The 11,374-nt window shown below is 32.4% G+C and overlaps 1 protein-coding gene across 1 annotated transcript; it reads right to left on the minus strand.

The window, feature by feature from the left end:
• Positions 1-1,586: 1,586 nt before the first annotated feature.
• On the minus strand, positions 1,587-7,863 carry LOC105178232 (tRNA/rRNA methyltransferase (SpoU) family protein). Its single transcript, XM_011101659.3, has 4 exons — positions 7,469-7,863; positions 5,063-5,357; positions 4,900-4,950; positions 1,587-2,029 (listed from the first exon to the last, which is right to left on the minus strand). The coding sequence occupies exons 1-4, from the start codon at positions 7,774-7,776 to the stop codon at positions 1,628-1,630; spliced, it is 1,056 nt and encodes a 351-aa protein (XP_011099961.1). The 5' UTR covers positions 7,777-7,863; the 3' UTR covers positions 1,587-1,627.
• Positions 7,864-11,374: the final 3,511 nt, after the last annotated feature.

Below are 11,374 nucleotides of genomic sequence, written 5' to 3' on the forward strand. Positions count from 1 at the left end.
ACATCTCGAGCCATTTTGGAAAGAATGGAAAACCTTTGGGCTTTTACTTTCCACCAATTTAGTATGTCAAATTTGTCTCTATGCATTTCAACATCCTCACCAAGATATTTCTCTAATTCTGATTTTACGCGATCCCCTTTCCCACCTGATTTGTACATACTGAACTCTTGTTCTATGATAAACGTACGAGCCGCCTTATTGTCAGTATATTGCATAGATGTCCCTACTGAAAAGGAAGATGATGAAGAAACACGTCTAAATGATGATCCTGAGGCTTCCTGGCGTTCCTTGAAGATTATGACCGTATATCAATTTATAATCATTAAACAATTCATGAAGTTCATCCCTCACTTGTTCTTTCATTACATCACTTTTTTCGGATAAAAATGCTAGCCACTTATAAAAGCATGAACACGCCTTCTATAACCCAAAAATAGAAATAGCCAATAAAGGCATGAAAAGGAGAAATGTGATGTCAAGGTAGGAATTACTGGAATTCTGTGTGCTTGTGATTTCATCACTAATTACCTCAAGACTTGCTCTCTACAAGACTTTAGAGCCATCAAGGCAAATACAGATTTCATTCGGTAAAACCTCTTTTGATACACCAAATGTCCAATCGCACTGCTAATTTCTGTTATTTGAATGTCAAGTTATATATAATGTCGAGCCAGTATGACCCTTATCTTGAAATTTCTGTTCCCTGCCCAGAACCTAACCGTTGCGAGCAGAAAATGTTCATTTTTCTATTTCGATGAATTTTATCTTTCTCGAAAACTGGCCCGCTCCAGTTCAGACGTGATGTTGACTCATATATTGCTATGTGTTGATTTGTCATCTTTTAGGGACTTCAATGTTTATAAGTGCATTTAGATGTTAAATTGTGAAATATTTCGAATGTCAGTAAAAATATCAGGCAATTGGTTTGTAATTTTTTGCACGAATGATTGATATTTGAAATTTAAGTTACATTATTTAACCTGATTATCAAAATGAGATAACTTTGTCTCGTACTTTATAATTTTTTATCGTGCTTCAAGCACAGACTCTTTCCTCCCTATACAATGGGAGAAAAATAAACTCATCGAATCAACAATATTCAAAATGTGTTGTGAACAAATCATATGTCATCAAGTCATGATATGGTTACAATGGATGCGTTATCTATTCCTATGACATAAATCCCAGAGGAAGCTAGCAATTTTTTCAAGATGAGCTTGTGACTCCAAGTGCAATGATAAATACCCTTTACTAACTTCATTAGTGGCTTCAATATGATAAAATTGACTATTAAGATGTATGTCTTTAAAATTAACAAATTTCTCCGAGACTTGTATGAATATAAAACAAAACATCCTTTATGAAGTTTGGTGCCATTTATTAGCACTAGGTTGGCTCTCCCGTAAGCTAAAAAATTCTTATCCAAGTTAAATTTGATCAAATCAAATTAATCACATAACAAATGTAATAGACTTGGTCGCTCTCCCTGACCTGTATACCAATCACACGACAAGTATATTGCACTTTGTCATCTAACTGGTTCAGATAAGACTAAACCCGATTTGAGTTACCAAAAGAAAGAGAGGTGAAATAACAAATACCACAAAAGAATTGAATTATTAGTAAGTCAAACCGGTTTATTGTTCTCATGCTGCAACATATACATGAAAATACCACCAGCTACAGAAACATTCAAAGACTCAAATTCTCCGGCCATTGGAATGGTCACAAGCTCACAAGCGTTCCGACTGAAATCAGAAAGACCCTCTCCTTCACTGCCTAAAACCAAGCACAGAGGCGAATCTGCTACAGAATCTGCAAAATCTTTAGAAAGGCTTATCACTGGATTTGGGTCATCAGTCATTGCAGGATGGCCAGCTAACATTTTCAATTGGAATTCTTGTCTGAGAGTATCAATGTGTTTCCAGTTACCAGAAACTATTGGAATCTGAAAGCAGGCCCCTCGACAAGCTCTGAGGGCTTTGTCGTTGAAAGGATCACAACAACCAGGAAGCAGAAAGACCCCATCCTGTTGGATCAGTGAAGTATAATGTAAACAGTGAAGGGGCTAAAAATCAATTTGAGAAACTAAAGTGTTCCAAATATCTGATTTTCTTCATGTATCAGATTGTGTGCATGTATTATAAGCACTCCGTTACATTGCAACAATGAACACTCAGCTAGGGAAATTCTTATATCCATGAAGCGCCAAATCATCTAACATTGTGATGCAACGCAGGTCTCACTGCCAATGTGACTTGGTCATCGTCTTTCATACTCATACACATACTGCATATGAGAATTTCAACTCAATAAGGGTGGATGCATATTTTACATCTTGGTACTTTTGCATTTCAGATTTGGATAAGACACATCGATATAATTAATACCAAATATGATATACAACAGATTATGCAGATAGCTCCGTCTATGCCGCAGAAAAACTAAATTCTGATTATAGTGTGAGTAGAACAGTGTTTTTGAGGAGCTGGGAAGAAGGAATAGGTGAGTTCACAGTCAGAGCTACGAATACCACAGCTGCCCTCATGACTTAGAGGATTGAATACATACGAGAGAACTTTGCGCCTAAAGGCCAGTCCCTTTGTTTGGTAGAGATGTGGAATTAGGAAGGGCTAAAAGAGAGAGGTTCCCGAGTCACCATCTCTCAACTTAAGAAATAAGACATGGTTTCTATCTCACCCTTACTCTTGCATCGTCACCCTTGCATTTTGATAAGAAAATGAAAGGAAAGGGACAATGATAGTTCACACTGGAGGAATTATATCTGATATTTTGGACACCCAATCACTTGACTCCTTCCATGATTTCATTCTTTTCAACCACCTTTTAGGTTACAATAAACACATATATCTGCAAAAAGCATACTGGATATGTCATTGTGATTTCTGGAAGAGCATTTGCTACTTCTATCAAATATAAAGGTTGAGTTATGGAGAATGTTGTTTTTTTATTACGTAGACATGCAGTTTTCCTGGATTGATCACGTAAACATGCCATTCTAAATGTGTTGATATAAAAAAAAACGTTTTTAGTTTTCCTGGCAATGACTTGATAAAGATTACAAATTCACACTTTTGTCAGAAATTATAGGCAAAAATTTGCAGCCTGTTAATTGGACAGTAGGAAAAATTACAATGGTTTAGAAGGGGATCAAAGTCTTCGAAAATCTTGTCTATGTGAAAAGCTAATCTTTATATGCAAAAAGAAGGAATGTGGAAGTAAAGAGCAAACGTCGAAATAATTGGCTTCTTTATATGCCTGGAAAATTATCTCCCTATACTTCAATGCACCAACAGTGTAAAGTAAGTCTAAAGTTTGGAAGTATCTAAGTTCCTTAAACTCTGTTTGTAGTATCAAAACGGGCATAAAACAGGAACAAGTAACAAATATTTATCCATTATCTTTCATGATTTTCAGGATGAGAAACATAATCTCACTTTGAGAACTGGAAATTTGTGTAGCAATAGCCAAAAGAATAATGGGGAGCCTTCAAAGATGGTTTTCGAGAACTTTCATTTAAACAACCCGATCAACTACCAAACTTACAAAATACCCCCCAGTATTTTCCTCCAGGTTACACTTGCCACAGTAATAAAAAATTCTGAATTCAATGAAAAATAAATGCAAAAACTCTATTTTGCGCCCGGTTTAGTTTTCCCCTATGTGCTGTGACACGCCTTGGTGTTAGTTGTAAGGTTCTTCAATTTTCAGGGTTTATAGTTGCTACATTATTGTAGAAAGGGCTAAATATAAGTTACTATAAGTTTTATCACTTTTACAAAAGTGTTTATACTTTCCGTAATTTCAAACAAAAAGTGAAAGACTTTAAATAAGAAATCCTCTTATAATGATTTAAATATTTATCATATATGCAAATTACAAAACATAAAGTATCAATAGAATTTATTTTAGGGTTAATTATATTTTGCCATCACATGCAGTTGATATGTGATATTTAATGCTTATGTGATGTGATATTTTTCACCATATGCACAACATGTGATGTTTTTCGACCAGAAAAATCAACAAAAGAAAATGATCGTTTTTGGCAAAGCGCAAATTTCTCAAAGTTGAGAGGGTAAGTTGACACAAAAAAAAAGTTTTTTGATGGCAAAGTGTAAAAACCAACATAGTTCAAATGACAAAATGTAATTTACACCTTTATTTTGCAAAATTATGAAAATATTCAAATTCAAACTTTTAAACAGAATATAAAAATTTTAAACAAACAAAAAAATATTTTAGCCACTATTTTTCATATTACATCTTATTATAAAATTTAAATATGTTTAGAATGTTGATTGAATTTCAACTTAAATACTAATACTCCGATTTAAATTCTTTATTAAACAAAATAACTAAAAGGTTCAGATGATATATTTAGTAACTTTTACATTACTTATCATAATTTTCAATAGGCATATAAATTGGATGGCTTTACCGGTTCTCCTGTATAGGAAGCTAGGTTGTTTGTAAGTTAAAATTAGGTGAAAACCTCTAGGAATTTCTTTTACTTATCCCGTGTCTTTAGGATGAGTTGGGAGTAGAGGTAAAACGATCTCTCCATAATTTCTACTTTTTTTTAACTTAGTGCGAGGTATTAAATCGACTTTTACAACTTACATCAATTCTTTTACCGACCATTCGACTTAGGGGGTAGACATAATTTTGAAGTTAATTTGTTCTTTTTGTGAAGAATCTACCTCACAGAAGATTGGGAATTTCAATATTTAAATGGTTTTCTAGTTAAACTTGTAATCCTTTGGGGGTTTATGCAATGATCCCTAAATGGAAAGTTTGAGCAAGACAGAGCTACTGGAATTTTGAAGAGAAAGCATGCTAAATTTAAAAATTTTACATGGAAGTAACATTACTTACCCATCTAAATGCCGTAGCTGATCTAACTAGTGTGCCAAGGTTGCCAGGATCCTACCATAAAAGGTTATGCTTTCATAAAAGTCCCACAATGTAGTCAAATGACTTAATCATCAGTGAAATATCTCTAACAAGTATTTTTATACAGAAATTTCAATAAGCTTACCTGGATTCTATCAAGAACAAGAATCCGCTGTGGGAATGAGAAGAATGTATGGCAATCTTCTGCACGCAGGTTGTTGCTGACAATGTGAAATGTTGAAGGAATTCTCACCAAGGCAATGACTTCAACAGAATCAACGGACTGGACACCAGAAATTTTTCTTATTACCTCTAAATTAACATGAACAACACGAACAGCCTTATTCTCTATTTCTTCAGGTATACGACAGTTATCAAGTACAAATAAGCACTCGATTATAGGCCTATTGGACCATGCTTTATGGAAGTTGTATATTTCCCTGCAAAAGGTAATATCAGTCTATGTTTTCCCAATTAAATTTTCATGTATGCCTAGCATTTTGTTATTTGGCAGAGATTTAACTTCTGATGCAACTACAAGGTTCTCAAGAAAACAATCCTGGCCGAGTAAACCAACAATTTGCCAACAGCACAATAAATGAGCATCACGGGTAGTTAGGCAAAGAAAGATAAATGCATTCTTAAAGTTTAATTCACTAAGCATGGTACAATAGAACCAAACATGCACCCCTCAAAATCCCATGTCAAATCCAGCATACAAAGAAATTGCCTTGCATCCTGAAACCTGTTAGCGCCAGAGGAAGTCACCAATAATGCAGACATGCTTCTTAGTTAAGTGATGTTGAACACTTCTGCTTTACTAACTTTTCAAATGTGATACAAGCTTGAACAAAGACGAAGACATTAATGTAGGTTAAAAGAGGCAGTGTCCCTAGCATCTCTAGACTAGCAGGGCCCACAGGGTTGAAGGGGTCAAAAGTAAGAATTGGCTTGCAATAACATTTCCAGAACATCAAAGCCAAATGAAGGACTTGCAGAAACTATTTCAAATGACTCTATATCCAAAAAAAATTGAAATCCATCAATATTTAACAAAATATAGTTTTAAAATAAAGTTGGAAGGGTTTGAACTCCTTTGGATTTAAAATGATTCAATAAAATCCAGAGGATTTATTTAAAAACCATAAATAAAAGTCAATCAATTCGTATCTAGTGAGAATCTATATTATGATGATGATAAACTCTCTATGATGTCAGATTTGTTGCAGTTTCACTCACAATATCAAATAGATCTATCCTCATACACGTCTCCAATTAGAAAATGTATCTCAAGGTTTAGTTCAACATGCCAATAGCACCTTTATTCGGAGATCTAAAAGTTGCGACTCACAAACCCCTTGTCATTCTTCATTTTGTATGGCATAGACCACCAGCTCACCACAAGATTGTTAGGAGAGATAAAAAGTAGCAGATGAATGTATACTTTTGTACATCTGTAGAAGATAATCAATTCGTTCTAGGAGAAAAATTAAAAAAGGAGCAGGAAAGCCCAATATATACCAGAATGCCATAATCAAAGAAGCATAAAAACCTTGCTGAAGTTTATCAAAGAACCCCTCACAGGCACTTTCCCGTTCTTGCTTCCCTTCCCCCTTGACCTTCTCCCCTATTCATGCTCTACTTTCATCCAATCCAACATATATTGATGAGAAAACCCATTGCAAGGAGGTAACTGAAGACAGTAAGCTCAAGAAACTTAAAACGAGAAATGAAATATATGCCATGCCTGAATTCAATACTCAAAACAAGTAACCAAAACCTTTAAACAGCCTTATTAAAGTTGCCATGAAATTCCATGCAGTCGCTTCATGTTTCACTTTATATTACCTTGATATTTACCCCTATTTTCACTCTATCCTAAATTACATCTAGTTCGTTTTGTAACAGAGCCACATATAGCTGCATCATCACATAGAAAATATTTGCCAGACAATCATCAACTTCAGAAATGGTTCTTATTATCGCAGTTTCTTATCCTGATCTGTGCATTGCCAATTTGGTTATTTCGTCCACCAAGCCAAACTTGATATAGAAGATCTAGTTTCTCAGTAATTCCTTATAGTTTTAAAGGTGCTAGTTCTAAGTTTAAATCTGCTGTCTCTGATAATTTACAAAACATAAGTAGCAAATTCACTACTCGATCAAGTAACTCCTTCAGAAATTTCATTTAGAACACCACATAACAAGAAACCAAGAATCAAAATCAATGAACCATCTTTGTTAGAAAAGATTAAAACAAAGCAACTACAATTCCAGAACCCTTCCATATCTTTCACTGAAACATACAGATACCAGAAAACTCTCAACATAAAGCTCTAAACTTGAGACCTTTCAACAAACACATGTATGCATCATTCACAGGTATAGAAAAAATCAAATACATGTAGCAGTACCGCCACAAAAGACAGCCCCAAACCGAAAAGAAAACGTATAAGGATAAGAGGCGTTTTCAATCTTGAAAACAACCTAGACAATTTCAAACTGAAAATTCAGAATAAACCTGGAAAACAGGTAACACGAAACTAAGTACCTTATAGGTGTAGTGCCAACAACAAGAACTAAGCCATGAAAATGGCGATAAGAGGAGCTCTGGCGGAGCTTGACACAGTGTTTTACAAATGGGTTTGACGTGCTTGTAATAGTTTTCACATTTGGCGGCAAAAGGATCCTCTTCTTCGACGCAATTTCACTGTCATTGTCATCATAAGCTTCTGGCCTGTGATAATTTTTGCGGGTTGTAATCCTGGGTTGAAAAATTGGAGGCTTGTTCCGCGAATTCGGTGAATTATTCAGGGAAAAGAGAGTTGTTGAGATTAAGAATTTGTTCAGACATTGCATTCTTGTACTGTGATTTTGTCCCTCGACTTAAGTGTTTCCGAGTAGGAGAAAATGTCAAATGTTCGTTTCTTTTCATAAAAGGTGATAAAAAAAAGTTTAAACCCCCCCAAACAGCCCCTACCAAAATTGAGGGAGGCATACCGTTTATTATAATAAATCATATTTTTAAATTTAAAATAAACTCGTATGTTTATTTATTGATTTGGTTTGGATTTAGTACTAAAAAAGCTGAAAAAGATCCGACCTCTAAATATATATTATTTAATCTTTTAAATGAAAAAAATAACAATATTAGTTTTATAATTTTATGGGGTGGCATTTTTAATTTTGCACGAATTCATTTCCATAATTTAGCTTTGTAATTCTAAATTTTGGCAGTTTTTGTCCTTGGCCAAAAGATTACATATGACTTGCATATGATCCAATTAACATATAATTTTAGTCCTATAATTTAGAGAGTATTGGCATTTTTAGTCCTGCAATTTAAAAAAATTGGCATTTTTGGTTCTACATGAATTGATGTATAGGATTATAATTGCAATTTATTAGGTCATGTACAAGTTACATGCAAATTTTATGATAAATTGACCAAAAAAAGGATTAAAATTGCCAAAATTATTAAATTACAGGATTAGACTGTAAAAATCAATACGTATAGTACCAAAAATACAACTCCTAAATTGCAGGACTAAGATTATAATTTTCTTTTTAAAATTATATATATAAAATAATTTTATAAAATCAATTAATTGTTTGGAAGAGTTTAATATTTCATATACAGTAAAACCTCTATAAATTAATAAACTCTCTAAAATAATAAAATCTTTCGGTCCCAAACTAGACCTTTGTAAAAAATCATCAAATTCGATAAGATAATAATTTTTTGAAAAATTCCTTCATAAATATTAGGTCCCATTAAAACTCTAAATTAATAATTCATAAATATTACAATTATAAATATTAAATTTGAAGTCTGTAATGCTTTACGCATTTGATCATTTATGGATGATTTTGCCATGCCTTTTAGATGAGAAGACATGGTCGGGTGTTATGAATTATTTTATTTCCAATATTGAGATTTATATAGTATGTGTTTCATTCATCACGCATGAATAAATTTAATTGGCTATAATAGTTATTTAAGTGCAACGAATTAATGTAAACATGTACATTTTAAGTAATTTCAATGAATTGATACATACGTCCATGAATATAATAGTTACAAAGAATTGAATGATGCATGAATATAATCAATGAAACATATATGAATTCATTTATTTTCAATACATATGTATTAAATTTGCTGAATTTAAAAAGTCTCTCTTTTAATTAATAAAATATTAATTTATCAATAAATTAATAAAATTTCATGGTCCCTAAATTATTAATTTATAAAGATTTTACCATATAGAAATCTAAATTACATATTCATGAAGTGTGCACCACGCCAAGATCATTTTTATAAAGGTTGATTTAAGCTCTGAAAGTTAATAAAATAAAATAACACATGATTTTCTATTTTGCCAAAAAAAAAATAGAAAAATACATAAAAAATAAAACATAGAGATGAAAGTCCTTTCTCACACAGAACATCTATTTTAAAATTTCAAGTAATTCCCAATTAAGGCACATGTACCCAACCAAACAGCATCTTCATGTTTTTTATGCCTTTACTAGCAACCATAGCACGCGATGTTCATGCATATAATTTTTTTTTTAAGTATTAATTGAATACATATAATTTTCATACTCGTAAATTCTTTGACTTAATACAACTAAATTATGTTACATGTAACCTAAGTGTGCTTGATTAGCATTTCCAGTTGTCCCTTGTGTTCATATACTTAATCTGGATTAGATCACATATGAGTTCAATACGAGCGTTTAGAACTTTATTGGTATAGTTGAAAAAAAAAAAGAAAAATAATAGTCGTCTGAAAATTAATAGAATACCGTTGGATACAATATAACTTAATTTCACTAATCAAATCTTTTGCTTAAAACTAACAAATAAAAAATTCCTTTTTTTGATAGAGTAGGTGAAATTATTGTTCCATGTGTGCTCTAAATAAATTTTCAGGCCGTACTAATCAATATAAAACAATTGTTCAAAATTGATGGAATAAATAAATAGAAAATAACGAACTCGGCCTTTGGCAATCGCCTAGCATAAATCTTAAAGGCTGCATTAAGTGCCCACACCAATCAGTGGGCAATCAATATGGACTAAAACCGCCTTTCAAAAGTTGCATATGGGTAAAATTGTTTGAAAATCTGCTAGGGGACTAAAAGTAACCAATTTCGTAAGTTACTGGACCTAAACAAAACTGAACATAGTTATCGAACTAAAATTAAAATTAGACATACTTAGCGGACTAAAATAATACTTTTCCCCAATCAACCTCCCTTCTTATAATTGGTATAGGTTTCAAACTTGAGAGGAATCTCCCAATCACTCCTGCAAATTAGAAGCTGAAACCTCCTAAATAACAGAACGTAATATCTCAGATGCAGATCTTTCAAATGCTTTCATTCTATGAAAAAAATCGTGAGTAATCAAACTCGTAAACAGTAAAAAATTATTAATTAAAACCCAAATAATAAATACATTCCTTTTCAACACTTTATAATTTGTTAGACAAAGATAGTGAAATTATTGAAGTAAAATGATATCAACTAATATACTTTAAGGATCTCATGATTAAAGAACAAAGAAACATCTCAAAATATAGGGCGGTATCGTTAAACTATTTCAAAATTTCAAGTCGTGCTATGTTCCGAATTAAGACACGCGTACCCCATCGAACAACATCCTCGTCTTTTTTTTTTTTTTTTTTAATGTCTTTATATCATTATTATTATTTTTAAATTTTCACAAAATGAGAATGTGGTCCCCAAACTTCGACATTTATATAATTCAACCCTGAAAATTTAATAGCATTCTAATACAATCCCTTAAAGTCGTAATATATTTAAATTTTAACCTATAATTTATTTATGACTAATTTAAATTTCTCTAGGACTTATTAATTAGTCCCACAATTATATATTGAAATCTTTGGATGTTACGTAATTGTTCATAATTGAGTAATACATTTGTATTACTACACAATTGAGTCAATAATTGAATATTAATACTTATACTATTGTAATCAACAATTGTTACACTACATCATTCAATCGAACAATTCGACCATTAAATATGATCGCATTGATACCATTTTACTTTACTTGAAGTTCTACACAAGTCCACTTAATGGAGATAGATTATCGTATCTGGAAAGTAGGCTATTATCTTGTACGAGCATGGACGCCATTTCCCACTAATCTTCTGATGGAGAGTGTCAATTCATCGAAAAAGACGGTAGATACCGTTAATAGATATAGATTATTGTATCTAGAAAATAGGCTATTATCTTTGGACGAATATGAATGCTATTTTGTGGTTGATCTTCCGACGGAGAGTGTCAATTCATCGAAAAATCCATCCCAAAATTAATTGCTAATGTTTCTATATTTTTTAATTTTTTTTCCTCCAAAATTAGGGTAATACCCACAGTATTTAATGATTTGAAATGGACAATTGAATTTAAACTCT

The sequence above is a fragment of the Sesamum indicum genome, linkage group LG9 (assembly GCF_026168435.1).
Source record: "Sesamum indicum cultivar Baizhima isolate 11 linkage group LG9, ASM2616843v1, whole genome shotgun sequence".
Classification (NCBI taxonomy): domain Eukaryota; kingdom Viridiplantae; phylum Streptophyta; class Magnoliopsida; order Lamiales; family Pedaliaceae; genus Sesamum; species Sesamum indicum.

Excerpts from the sequence above, each read along its gene's own strand:
- LOC105178232 (XM_011101659.3), bottom strand. The coding sequence starts at position 7,776 with ATGCAATGTCTGAACAAATTCTTAATCTCAACAACTCTCTTTTCCCTG. Across the intron at positions 5,358-7,468 it reads GTTGGCACTACACCTATAAG|GGAAATATACAACTTCCATA; the intron begins GTACTTAGTTTC and ends TACCTTTTGCAG. Across the intron at positions 4,951-5,062 it reads TTGTTCTTGATAGAATCCAG|GATCCTGGCAACCTTGGCAC; the intron begins GTAAGCTTATTG and ends CTTTTATGGTAG.